The sequence below is a fragment of the Equus caballus genome, chromosome 7 (genome assembly GCF_041296265.1).
Source record: "Equus caballus isolate H_3958 breed thoroughbred chromosome 7, TB-T2T, whole genome shotgun sequence".
NCBI lineage: Eukaryota > Metazoa > Chordata > Mammalia > Perissodactyla > Equidae > Equus > Equus caballus.
Genome location: NC_091690.1, coordinates 41,162,699 through 41,176,930, shown reverse-complemented (window position 1 = coordinate 41,176,930; position 14,232 = coordinate 41,162,699). Strand labels below are relative to the sequence as shown.

At 45.8% G+C, this 14,232-nt stretch overlaps 1 protein-coding gene across 11 annotated transcripts in view; it reads right to left on the bottom strand.

Moving 5' to 3' along the window:
• Window positions 1-203: 203 nt before the first annotated feature.
• The window catches only part of NTM (neurotrimin), a 907,778-nt gene continuing 893,749 nt past the window's right edge, over window positions 204-14,232 (bottom strand). For 5 of the 11 annotated variants that reach the window (XM_070272994.1, XM_070272997.1, XM_070272998.1 and 2 more), the window contains one exon: window positions 204-832. In XM_070272994.1, the coding sequence (XP_070129095.1) occupies window positions 732-832 (101 nt within the window). In that variant the 3' untranslated portion in view covers window positions 204-731. Of the gene's footprint in view, window positions 833-5,797; window positions 5,831-11,192; window positions 11,229-14,232 lie in introns of all 11 variants that reach the window. The other 6 variants (XM_005611723.4, XM_014741317.3, XM_070272993.1 and 3 more) reach the window with 3 other exon arrangements.

Genomic DNA, 14,232 nt, shown 5'->3' with positions numbered 1-14,232 from the left:
TGTATTTTTTTAGTTTTGTCTTGTTTTTGCACTAAGTTCTAGACTCATATCAGAAAATATAATTAATAAAATTAATAATGAATCAGAATCCCTTATTATCCATGATGTCCATGTAGTAAAATGAAAAAAAAAGTTTAATAACATCTTTTGTGACTGTTGATTGTGGGATTGTTGTAGCTGTCAGGCTGTCTTGTTTAGTTTCCTTTTTCTTTATTTTTTTTTAAATTTTGCGTTTCATAACACACACAATAGTGCACAGTCTACGAAAGGGGCCACAGGGGCACATGTGGGCCCGCACGTCTCACTGTGTTCGTCTCTATGGACTGATTGAATTTGGGATGCCCGACTGCAAAATTTTCCTTGGTGGGGCACTTTAGCGGGCAGAGCGGCTGAGCCCTTGCCCACCTGGTAACAAAGAGGTCACGCAATGCAGCTTGCAGGTGGGTCCAAAGCCAGGTGTGCGTTCTTCCATTTAGGAAAAGAAAGAAAACTCAGCTCTACCTACATATCTGCAAGGCGACTTTGAATTTCATTTTTAAATTTGTTTTCCCAAAGTATTCTTTGTCCCCTCCCTCGAATTTGTGTCCCATTGGGCTCTGTTTCTTGGAATTTCATTTGATGGTGTTGTATTTAGAAACGGGTTTGCTCTTGCTGCTGTCGGAGTTGCTTTGCTCTTCTGTTGGTGGGTGGAGTGGCGGCAGCATTTCCCCAGCGGGAGAGTGGCACTCACATCAAAACTTGAGGAGTTGGTGCAAGACCAGAAGAGGTAGCAGCCAAATGCAGCCTGCCCTCCTCGACGTCCCGTTGTTCACTTCGCTGACTGCACCCGGGCCTGTGGAGAGAACACATTTGTCAGGAGCCACCTGGTATAAGATGGAACCTCTGTTGCCTGGTCAGCTTTCATTAGGCCTTGCCTCTGACAAAGCATCCCTCTAACTGGGAGCATTTGGTGTTCCAGCTGCTTACATAGGGGCTGCATTAGAAATTAACCTTCTACAGCTTCAATCCCCTGGATGCACAATCTATAACAGGGAGCGTCCCCATGCAAAGAGAGAACATGAGGCTAGGGTCAAGGTGGGATGGTGGCCAGTACACCTTTATTGTGTCATAACATGCTAAGGCCAGGGCTCAGGGTCAAGTTCAAGAAGAAGGTGGCAGTTTAATTAATAGCCTACATAGAGCTGCAATAAAGTAAGACGACTGCATCGTTTGCATCACCATCCAATCACTTCTGAGCACTGCCTGACTTAAACATTCATACAACATTCCAGCTGCTCAACCTGTTATGCAGGAAAGGACCTGTTGGATGCAGCAGTCTGTCCCCCTGCTGCTGCTGCATGGGCTCACTGTCCATTATGTCAATCACTCTTTCTCAGGGCAGTGTACTGGGCTTCCACCTGGAGCACTTGACCTCTTCACCATCTGGACGAGGCAACAGCAGACCTAGTTCAAGTATTACATGCCTGAAGAGCCAAAACCAGTCTGCGTGAAGTGGAGGTGGGATCAAGTGAAGGAATAAGAGGCCTTTTGCTATGTATGTGGAAGTAAGGGAATATATGTGCAAAATTGGATGCAGAACCCACCATAGTGTATGTCTTTGGGTGGGAGATGGATGACACCTTTCCCTAAGAGGCACACACCAATCTGGCCTGCAAACAGATACTCTGAGATGGAGCCAAAGGCAGGAGGCAAAAAACTTTGAGGTCATAAAACTCCCCAGAAGCTTCCTTATCATTTGAAGCATAAGCTTTCTGGCTACCTTGACCCCATGGCCAAGAACACCCATAACAAACGGAGCTAAGATTCATGAACCATACCCACAAGTTTGGATGCCCAGATGAATTAGGTACCTAATGAAGCAGGGAACCTTCTCAGAGTGGACTTGCTCTGGCATGCTCTGTTGCATTGAATTTAATGAAGGTATTTAAGGCTGGTGTCCTCCTTGAGTCCATGTCCTCACTGGGGTGAAGGAATAAAGCCGGAACCTGCTTGCCTGACTTGAATGCTGAGCATTGGAGACACTTCTGGCTAATGCAGATCAGCATCAAACCAAGCTTCATTGATTCCACATGGGATGACTCCATCATGTCCTAGAACTCTTGGCCTGGAAATGCTGTCCATATGATTTTATTTCTTAGATGTTGGGGACAAATCTGTCATTCTGGGGCAGTGGCTAAATAGATAGTCATGAGTTTGAAATACACCAGGTCATCTAACCTCATGCATCTCTGATGTCTGGTTTTCAGTATTTCCAAGGCCAGGACTTCCTGGCAGTGCAAGTTCTCATGATGAGAAGCAGAAGAGACACCTATTCTGCTCTCCCTCCTGAAGGGAGGTGACCTTCTGGGCAACACAAAACTGAAGGCATCTGCCATGCAGTGCCCTCCTGCTCCCAGTCCATGGTGGGATACAGATGATAAAGGAGCATTTCGGTAAAGTTCTCGATGACTTCCATTTCAATTTCAGAGGTGCTTACTATCTACCACTGGTCACTAATTGGTTGTATCTTCTAAAATCTAATTACTATGTTTCTATATCAACCACCACCAGGAACTCCCTCTTTGATATGCACTCACTCTGTTATTACACAGCATCCTTTGGAATGCCAGGAGAGAAGCCCCTCCTCGATGCCTTCTCAGGTGAGAAGTTATGTTTCTGCCCTATGAGGAAGCCCTTCTTGCCCTGGGCCACGGCAAGGTCTTTCACACCAAGACCCTTGCCTGTGCCTGAGGCTGCCTCTAAGACACAAAGGCTGTTTCTGAGTCCACTGGACCAGTAGGCCTTTGTGGGGGCTTGGTTCCATGTTTAAGCTGGGCAGAGTTAGTGGCTGCATTCTCTCCTCCCATGTGTGCACTGCAGAGTGATTCCAAATGTGTTCTGCACACCTGGCACACTGTGCTCCTGGCCAGGTACACATCCATTGGCACATGGCTCTTTTTCTCCTTCATCTCTTTTGCTGTCCTGATCGCTTAAACTCACAGCTTTGAAACCACTCCATTCATCCCAGCGCATCCCCTCCCCCATCCCTGTACCCTGGCCATGGCTAAGAAGATGCCCTGAAAAGAGAAGGGAAACAAATGCCAGTTCCATGCATTAAATGCTCTCTGCTTCTCCCCTACATTTCCTCCTTTTCGGGCTGCCCAGCCAGTGGAAGCCTCCAGGGAGGAGAATGGAGAATGCCACAAGCCAGGCGTGCAGCCCAGCAGGGACCTGGCTTGGTTACCATGTAAGGAAAGTCGGAAAACCTTGTTTGCAGGCCAGGGACTCGGCAGCGCCACAAGGGAGGTGGCTGTGAGCTGGCAAACAACCCCCAGGGCACCTCACAATGGCTGGGCGGCTCTGCAGGTGCTCTCTCTGGGCACCGTGTTAGGTCTCATTGCTGCACACCTCAGAGAGCCTTTATGTCTCTGCTGCCTGCTGGGAAGCACCACAGACAGCCTATCAGGGGATCCTGACCTGGTATGTCAGAAAACTCTGCCCATAGAAGAAATGAAAAGGCCACTGAGTACACTAGAGCTGCCTTTTGAATGTGCTGTTACCCTGGACAAGCTTGCGGGGCCTCTTTGCTGCTCCTGTCTCCTGCCCCAGGCCCACGGGCGGGCTGTCACTCACTGTGCAGGGTCACATCCAGCCTTCCTTTGCCCTCTCCACACACTCTCCCCTCACTCCACCCCTTCCTTTCCTCGAGCACGTCCAGGAAAACTGACCTGGACAAAGCTGGACAGAAGGAGGAGAAAACAAGGGTGGTCTCTGGAGAAACAGTGAGGTAGGGATACCCCAGACAATCTCTCAAAGAGGAGACTGCAACAGCTCTCCTTTCAATGTCCATAAAAGTTCACAAATTGGGCCTTGCCACCTGTGACCTTGACCCTTTGAGTTTATTCTTTATACTAATTCCAGGGTGATGTTTCCACAATTCCATATTGATCGCACTACTAAACTATTTGATTTCTGCAGCCTTCCCAGCTGCTTGGTAGAAACACCCACTACATTTCATAAACGGCTCACGATGTGCTCCCTTAGCCTCTCTTCCTGCCACACGTTCTTTGGTTTCTCCATGCCCTTGACTCCATGCAACAAGAGTGTGTACCCTCCAGCCATATTCTCTTTCCTTTCCATCTTCACACCCTCTGCCCCTCTGCTTGAAACACTCTTCACCCAGCTCCCTCCCATTTCTTGTTGCAGGTTCTTTTCTGGCCCCCAGTCACCTCCTCTAGGCAGCCTTCCGTGACTCGCTCTGGTTTCCTTCCACAGCACCATGTACATCCTGCTGTTAAAATAAGTACCACCTTGTGTTGTAATTTTCTTTATTTGTCTAACTTAGGTATTTCCTCCTCTGTGCTGTAAGCTCCTTAAGGACAGGGCCTGTGTCTAACTGGGCCCATGGCCGGTATTCAATGAAAGTTTCTTGAAGGAAGGAAAGAGCAGGAACATTGTGATGCATGTTGACATGCCCATATTTACTTTGTGTTTTTCTTTCTCTTAAGATTCTACTTGGAGAAAAACAAAATGAAAAACCCATTTCCTGCCTTGTCTCCTGCTCTTCCTCAATTTTGTCTTCCAAATACCCTTCCCCTCTTTTTCTAACTCTTTCCAATAAAAGTCACTGAAAATTCCTGTGGTTGAGGGACAGTATACATAGAAGTAAAATCATATCGACTGGGATTTCAGGCAGAGTGCTTGCAGTTGGAAAGGTGCTCCAGTCCCTTAAAGATGCTCATGTACAAGATAAGGATTATTATCTCCTACTTTAATAGGTAAAATCTTAACCTTAGAGGCCTTAAGTTACTTCCCCAAGATCCCCTGAATTCTATCTCCAAATGCAATTTTCTTTCCACTAACTCGGACCTGCTGCTTTGTGTGACTCAAGCGTCTTCAGAGAATGAAGGGTAAAAGAGTACAGTGAAGCCTTGGGCCTGCCCCTGCCCTCTGCCCTCTGGGTTCTGGTTAAGTGGAGAACCACACTCGCCAGCCCATGGAAGAACGCTACAAGATGAGCACCTTTTGCCCAGGCAGGTGCAGTCCCAGTATCCCGGAGCAAGGCCCTCCCAGAGCCTGTGCTGGCCAGAGTGACAACTCAGCCCATCTGCCTGGTGACATGGGCCACAGAGAAGAGGCCTCTGCCCTTCATCTCGCCACGCCTCCACTCTGCATGGGTGCCTTTATTGCCTCTATCTCATTAGAGAGCTGAGAAGGCCTAAAGAGACCAATTACCAGGATAGTTAGGGTCTCAGAGAACTGTGACGAGTGTCAATTATCCACCGGAAACATCTGGCAGGAATGAAAGCCTCAAATAAGATGCATTTTATTCGTAGCCAAGTGACTCACCCAAGAACCACCCCCTTCCTTCGATTTTTCCCTCCCTCTAGCCACTTCCCTTCCAACTCCAAGTTAGAGAGAGAGAGAGAGAGAGAATGGGGTAAGCAAAGGGCAGCATGCAAGGCCAAGATCTAAGAAACTGTCACATTAGGGCATCTGTGTGCAAGGAAAGAGGCAGGCCTGGTACAGAGGAGCCCAGACATGGAGCTATTCTGGGCACTGACAGGTGCTCATTAGTGCTGCCAGTAAAGAGAAGTTAGATGTCTGCAAGTGGAAGCCACCCAGGGAGAGTGGGATGTCTTTGGAGACAGGTTAATAATCTAAATTGACATAGAGACAGCCCAAGGTCAGGGAAGGTACCCACTGGGCTGCTTCCTGGGGTTAGCTTAGAAGAGAAGGCATCTTGGAAGAAGGTCAAGAGTTTTGTATAGCCCATTCCCACCAAGGCAGAAGCTGCCTGGAAAATAAATATACCAACCTTTCCAAGTGGTCAGAGCTGTAGTTTTCACTTCTAAAAGAAATTAAAAACAAGCCACTGTTAAGGTAGAAAGCAGTCGGAGGCACTCGCTTTGCCCTCAGACAGTTTGGGGAACAGCCAGTGCTCCTGGCCCAGGGCCTTCTCCAGCCCTGGTACACTGGTCTCTTGCTGTCCTGACCACAGACCAGCCCTTGTACTTGCCCCTCTGTGGTTTGATGAGAAGTCAGTTGCCATAAGGTTGAGTTGGGGACCAGGGGAGGATAGGAATGACAGTCAGATCGGGTCTCTGACCCATCGAAAGCCACACATCCACCTTGTCTGAGCAGGGAACTCAGGAACGTCAAGCTTGAGGCCCCAAGCCAATAAATACTTCTTTGTAGAACTTTCTTTCTTTGGTCACCAGGCAATCCTCTAATTAGTTGAAGTCTAGAGGCCTTAAGTATAAAATTGGCTGATACAAATGGATTGCACAACAGCAATTTGACTGTAAGTACCCATGCTATGTTTGAGATGTAAAAGTTTGAGTGGTATTTATCTACACATTTTAGAAATACTGGGGAGCTAGCTTACTTGTACCAGAGGAGCCCAGATGCTTGATATTTGACTTCTCTTGATGTGTCAGACTAGCACGCTGGCCCCTAGGACTTTCTCTCTCTGGACAACCTGCAGCAATGAGCACCTTTTGCACTCACACATGCTGCTGCCCGCCTGTGGAGATGCTGGGGCGCCAGCTCCTCTCTGATGACCGGACCATGAAAGATCCCATTTCACAAACGTTGAGCTCTCAGAGCAATTCACAAAACCATGTCTGCTGATAGCAGATGTTCTGACTGGCCTGAAGTGGAATGATCCCTAATATTTTACTTCCCTCTTTAGCTGGGGGCTTCTGCGGTTGTTCACCCTGGATATAGAGAAGATGGAAAATCCTTGCACAATGCATATGTACATCAAATCAATAAGATGCACACTTGAAATATCTTATAATTTTATTTGTCTATTATACTTCAACAAAGCTGAGAAAAAAAGAAAATGACTTTAAAATTTTTTGCATTGAAGTGATACAATTCTCTGTGCAAAGGTCCTCGTGCAGAAGGAAAGAAAATCTAGATATAACTCAGCCTAAACTTAACTAAAACCATTGACCCAAATCAGTTGAATATGTACTTATGCATTCAAGCTCTCAATCTATTCTTTAAATGGAGCTGAGATAAAATATCCCTCTTGATCTCAGTGGACATTAGCAACCTTGAGAAGCCACTTTGAAAAAGATGCAAGAGGTGATCCATGCTCAAAGATCAAAGGGGTGATTCAGAGAAGATCTGATGTAAAGTCCAGGTGGTGGAGAAAAGCCAGGAGTGCTGGTGCCGTGTTGTCTGTGCGTTTAACAAGGACAGTCCCTTGGAGTAATTACTGGGCCCTCGAAACCGGTCCAGAAGCTAAGGAGGGGCTATTTTCATGAATTGTCTCATTAAGGTACCACTGACTTGAATCTTTCTGTACCAAGACGGAGGGTAAACGGAAGGAGGGAGGACAGTCTGAAGAGGGAGTTTTGGAGGAATAAAGCAGTCACAGGCCTTTCACCCCCAAACCACAGACAATACAAATGTAGGGTGCATTGAGGGGACAGTAGCCCATAGAGTGACAGAAATGCTGGCAGATGGACACAGAGAAGGGCTCTGTTTGGTAGTTTGGGTTGTTGGAACTATCAGAAAGAGAAATAGATTGAAAGCATACATTCCTGCAGTGCTCCAGATACCAGAAGTTATCTTCCATAAGGCAAAGATATGAAGAGAACTTCAGCTTAATTGTTCTCATCCAGCTACTTTTTCCCCTGACTCTCCAACACATGCCACTTGAAAGAAGATCAACGCTCTTTAGTATCCACATAGTTAAAGGACTATTGGACACACATCCTTGACCTTAGCTAGAACTTATCCTTGGCCTTTTCCAGGTAGCCATATTTCAATTCTTCTAGTTGACTATAATGTGCCCCTGCTCATATCTCATCACAGTGAGGTGGGGAATGTAGCCAAGATAGTCTTTATATTTACTCTAAGCCCCTCATGCTGCACTCAAGCACATTCCCTTTGGTTTGGTACTAAGAAGAGATGTAGAAATGCTAACACTGTCTTCTATATCCTGCTTGCTGTGCTATCGCTATTGGGTCCAGATTCCAGAAGTATGAGCCTTGCTTGAGCTTCCAAAGTGAGTACTGGCTACACGCTCAAGTCTTCGCGTTAATGCTTAGCTAGCAAGAAAACAAACAATCCCTGAAAATCTAAGCGTGTATTTTCCTCACCAAGAGCTTGCCTGAAATTTGAGATCTTTTTGCCAATGAGAATCCAGGTAGAGTGGGAAAAAAAAAATTCAAAATAAAGGAAGAATGAAATAAAACAAAAAAGAATCCTTTCCCCCAACCTTCCAAGCCAATATTTCTGGTCAACCCATACAGTGATCTTTTTGCCACCAAAGCCAACTGAATTCAACTACTGAGGTAAGCAGAGGGCTGCTTGCTGTCTGGTTCTAGTGGGCACAGGAGGCTGGCCTCATGTCAGGATGGATATATGAACCTTCTAGAAAGAGGGTGATGGAATTTTCTTTTTACATCTCCTCTTATTTAGACACACGTGGCATAGAAATGCTAACTGCTGGATAGCTGGGCCTAATTAACTGTCTTTAATCCTCTGCAGGGAAGAATGGATCATCTCTCCTACTGTAAGTTTTTCATTCTGAATCAGTTTACTTTAGTCCTCCCTTCTTTAATAAGTTGGTTTGATAGTCACTGTGAGGTTCACAGGCATTAATCAGCCAACCTTTCCCTGCCCACTGATACCATCAAATCTGACTTAATGCCTAGGAGATAAAAGACAAAGGACCAGTGGATGGGAAATGAACAGCCACTAAGCCGCTGAGTTTGCAGCATGGGGCCTGGCACACTTGCCTATGAGGGAGTTCAGTGGGGGATGCTGACATGTCCCTGAGTCCTTATTCATCATGGCAGGAGTCCTGCTCGACCAAATATTAATACACGGGTGACACGCAATCTGTTGTGTTTGCTAAGGGGAGCAGAAAAATATTTCAAGGTGGCAGAAAATGCTGAGAAGGAATGAAATTCTCTTATCAGAATCCTTCTATTCCATCCAGATATTGGGTAGCAAAATATCTTGGAACTACTCTTCAAGCCAAGTGTTCCCTGTCAGTGGAAAACCACACATTCATGCAAATTTTTCTTGGTATTTGTCACATAAGATGGACATAACTTGGGGGTATTCCCTGAGAAAATGGGTAGCTCTCTATTGTATGGGAGACTAGCCAAGGAGGAGGAAAATAAAAAACACAGATGAATGAGGGAAATGCCTCAGGTGCAAGGTCTGTTTCCTCTAAAATATTTCTTAGTTGTACAGAGTCCAAGAGCTATACTGAAGACCACACTAATCCAAATCCTAGATCATTCTACATGTCTACAATCTACAACTTCTGGCCTTGACCCAGTGCCCTGCGCTCAATAAGAAGGGTGAGGGGTTGAGAGCATCTCAAGAATCAGAGGAGAAAGTTGGCATAGAGATCCTTTCACCCTCGTTCATAGCTGAGAGCAGAGGAAGGGAGGCCAGCTTCATCTCAGCATGTGGAGCCTGCCCCTGGCCCCGTGCTCAGCAGTCAGGTAGTGATTTGTTTGTTTCTGGTCGGGACTGTTATTGTCAGCTTAGGAGTGGGACGATGCTCCCTCTATCAGTTGAGTACATCTTCAGTTAAATACTAACTCCTTAGCAACTGCTACCCATTTTAAAACCTCTTATTCCCTCTGAGAATGAAGAGCTAAGTGATCAGAATGAGCTTAGTCACTTCTGAAAGCACATCCTGCAGCATCGCCTGTCTTAGTTCCAGTCTCTCAAATTTCCCTTTTACCATTTATTTAGCTACATTTCTAAGGCTCTCTATTTTAGATCCATGAATACGCTTTGCAAGGGGTTCAGTAAACATAAGTTGAATCATAAGTTGAACCTGAAGGCTTCCATTGACTTCACTTTTTCTTTGTTTCATTTTCCTGTTTGTAGTTCATCACCATGGCACTCTACATCACCAAGGTGAATAATGCAGCCCTGAATCTTTTCACGATAAAAATATTTTTCTCATCTGTCAAACAGCTTTCCATATAATTCATTTCCTTCCATCTCCTCCCCTACTTTCTAAGTCTGCCATCCTCTGATGATTGTTTGCAAAGCCAGAGGTGAATGGATGAACAGGATGGGTGTGGGGAGAGGTGGGATGAGAAAGGTCAGGGGATTGGGGCAAAAGGTGGACAAAGCCATTCCCCCCATTGTCATCACAGCTGCCTTCTTGTTGGGCTATCCTATGGTCAGCACTGTCCTTAGGAGAGGAACAGCAGCACAGGCAGCATGCATCCAATTCTACCACTTAGCTGGGCCCATTTCTGCCCAAATGCTTAGTTATGGTCTTAGTGAATCATTCATGCTAGGCTGGTGGGCCTTGGGAAAATTTGAAGAGTTGTGCAAATAGAGGTGAGAGATGCAGAAGTCATTCATAGCGAAGGGCTCCGAAGTGGAAAAGGATGTAAAGGGCTGGGGAGAAAGGCTTGAGAAGTGACTTAGTGAACCCTCTGACATGACACTGAGGGAAGTCCTTGTCTCTCAGCTTGCATCTGGAAATGGGACTTCAGTGATTCAAAATGTACCAAGCAGTTTTCAAAGCCTTTTTAATATGCATTCTCAGTTGAATGTTGGAACAACTCTAAGGTAGATAAGGCAGATCAATTCCATTTTATAGAAAAGGAAATTGAGTCTAAATAAGGCTTAGTGACTTGTCCAAGAACACAGAACCACTAAATGTCAGGCTCTGCACTAGAACTCGGTTGCATCCCACTCCAGATCACTGCTTATTGACTACCACGCCTGTGGCACCATGCCTACCTTCCTCCCTTGGAGAACCTCAGTGTGAACCAGGTGGTGCATTTTTAGGGAATATTTGAGTCTTTCTGCACACAGTGTTTGCTTTTGCTGCTGAAGGCCATCAATAGGATTCTTGTTGTGAAAATTGTTTAGTGGGTTGGAGTTCTCTTCCTATTAGTTCAGACTCACTCTCTCAAACTTTTGCCTTCACACAGGTCTCTGTGCTTTGCAATAATTATGATGTTTCTTTTCCTTTCCCCCTCCCAGTCCTCTTGGGGAAGTGTGGGCAAGGGATGAGCGGAGAAAATGGAGCTATCCTTGGAGTTTCGCCAGCTCCCAGTAACCTCCTTAGCTTTCACTGCCATCCTCTAAGCAAGTTTATAGATAGAATTCTCCGGTAATGCATAGCAGCGGGGAAAGGGGGAGGGGAATGGGGTTCTGGGAGAAAGGGGAGGGGAGAGAAACCATAAAGCAATGGGGATACTGACCTTGCAACAAAGTTGAGCTTGTAGGCTCATTTAGTTCTAAATCGGGTGAGGGACATACAGGAGAGAAAAATGAAAACAAACACATATATTATATACAGTAGCTATATATTTGTCATATATAGTTTGTATACTGCCTTTCACAAACATTTTTGGAGGAATGGATAAATAAAGAAAGACACAAAAACCAAAGGTGGTAGGACAAGATGCAGCATGAGAAGCACCAAAGTGCTTTATGCGTCCATACTTGGATGCCACGGTTGGGAAGTGAGGGAGCTGGTCGCTTGCGTATTTTTTAGTGCAGATGAATTTACTCTTAGCTTGTACTGAGTTTGGGTACTGATTTGGTAACAAAGGACAAAAGTCCCTTTCCAGATGAGATTTTTGTCCCACATCCCCATCCCCATTGTTTCACTCTGGGAGACCAAGTTTAGGAATTTCTGATCCCATGGCACCATGGCAGGAACAAGGTTCCCCAGGAACCACGGTGACTCAGGATCATGGGAGCAGTACTCTCCGAGTCCCTTACAATCTCTGCAGTCTCAGGGATCAGGAGCTCAGAAACCTATTGGTTCACGACAGGAAGGCTCACCCCTGCCCCATTTGGCTTAAGTACCCTCACAGATAACGACCAGGATGGGAGCCTCCCAGCACCACCAGTCCTCACTTTTCAACGTTCAGATCATGTGCAGAGGGTGTGCAGCTTATGTGCAAGTTGATGGCAAGATGAAGATAATTTAGCTGGCTTTCTGTGATGCTATGAACTTCATCACACAGTTTGTATATTTGCATAAAGTAAATGCTCCTTTCCAAACTTGCATGTCTGCTTGATGGCTCTGAGCTGAGGGGTCTTCTGATAATGGGAAACGACACGAACAACTGCCTAATAAGTTTATATTTGTCAAACGGCCTTATCGACAGTGGGCCTCAATAGTGAGTTTAGGGGCTGCAATGTCTGGCCTAACCTCAGAGGGAGCCAAGGGGGTGCCAAGGGGGTGGAAAGGCCCACCGTGCGCATTAACAGGATTTCACTGTCCTGTCCACGGAACTCTGTCACCCATGAGGCATTTCCGGGATGGGGTCCTCAGAAACGGTCTCTCAACTGAGGCTAAAAACATTGGTTTCTGTTTGATTAAATTTGGAAAATGCTCCAAACTTTTCCTCCCTCTTAGAGATTTAGCATGTAAAGGGTCTGAGCCTTCCGCATTAAAGAACACCTCCATGCATACCCCATTCACCTTTCTTTGACTCCATCTTTCTAATTTGAATACATACAACCACTTTTGAATGTAATTTTTTAGAGAACCTTGAACTCCAGAAAGCTGGCAACTGCAGGCCCACCCCAAAAGATGCAGGGTGAATGCTGACAGACCAATGGGGGGTTGTTAACTGCCACACATATGTCTGCTGAAAAGAGCAGATTTATGACACAAGCTTCACCTTATTCCTTGTCACAAATGCCAGCTATTTCACTCTTAAAGTTTGCTTTTCCTCCCTATTCTCATCTTAAGATAGCTTAAGGGGAAGAGGCCAGGGAATTAGACAGTAGTGATAAAGCCAATTGCAAAACCATTTCATGCATCCAAATCAGAAGAGCAAGGAGGTCAAAGGTGGGGGAAAACTGTTTACAGGAATGAGGACTGCTGTGGGTGGAGGGGGGAACTGGGAGGGGTAGGAAGGAGAGCTAGGGAGAGCCTCAGATTTGCAAGGCACGGGAAGGGGGGTCCATTCCTTTCGAATTCTGGCCCTTTTGTGCATACAAACAGACACCTGCCAAAAAGCCAAAAAGGCCTGACAAATGTGAGGGGCAATTATGATCATCCCTGTGTGAAAGATGTCAGACAGATCAATCACTCTAATCACAGCTCTGCCCATTCTGAGCTACCAGCTCTGGGATCAAGGGCAGACTTCCCCTTCCCAGCCCTCTTGGATAAAGCTGGGCATTATGTGCTAGATAGAAGGGGGATAGAATGTGATTTGGAAACAGAGATGGGACAATGGAGCCCCACAGGTAGGTCATTCGGGGCAAGCTGGATCCACTGTGCCACAGAAAGGAAGTGGCAGGGCTGGGGGTGAGGGTGAGGTACTTGAAGCTATGGAGTTATCTGGGAGTTCTCAGAATAAAAGGATTCATATTCTTGCCAATTATCTGCTAACTTCCTCACGTTTCCGTCCCCACCAAGTTCAAGAGTGCTTGGTAACATGGAAGACTAGGAGAACAGATCTGAAAAATTCCAAGCTACCTGAACTTGTTGGGGTATGGAGGGCTTTGCCCCTAAAGAAAGCAGAAATTAACCCTGTAGCCCATAGGGAGAATGTGCACCCATCAAGGGATGGACACCATCACTGGATGCCTTCAGTCCTGCCCGATGACAGAGAAACGCATCCAGACTCCCTTCTGCGTGGTTGTTCTTCCTATGCAAGTTCCAGACATCCAGGGTCTACAAGGGAGCTCGTTTCTTTGTTTCCTTTACTTGATTCTGGCACCAATATAGATGCCAGATATGTAATGAAGACATAGCAATTTGCCTTGTACGCACTAGTCCTTCAATAAATAGGTGTTTAATGAATTAATGCATGAATGACTAGGTGACTCTGTCAGGATGGTGGCTTGGTTGAATAAATCCATCTCAATCCAGCCAGACAGCACCCTTTGATGCAAATGGAGAATGAGGGACATCCCCATTCTCTGTATTAATTCTCCCCATGAAGCTAATACTATTCAGGATCCCCAGGCCCAAGATTCCACTTTTATAAATATAATTTCGTTTCTTCTATGAACCACTGGCCAGAAAAAAGTTTCAGAAATGGTAACATTTTACACCAATCCAATGAACAAAGTATTTAAATAGTAAATGTTCCTCTCTGGGCCGTTTACTATTATACCCAAATATAATCCCCACAGTTAGTTTAGGAGATAGCACTGAAGAGAAGAGATTAAATGTCACTTTGGCATCCCAAAGCCCTTTTCTCCTGTCTCAGGATTTTTCCCGTTATAGAGTCAAACAGGAATGTTTCTTTTCCCACTGCCAGTATCTACATT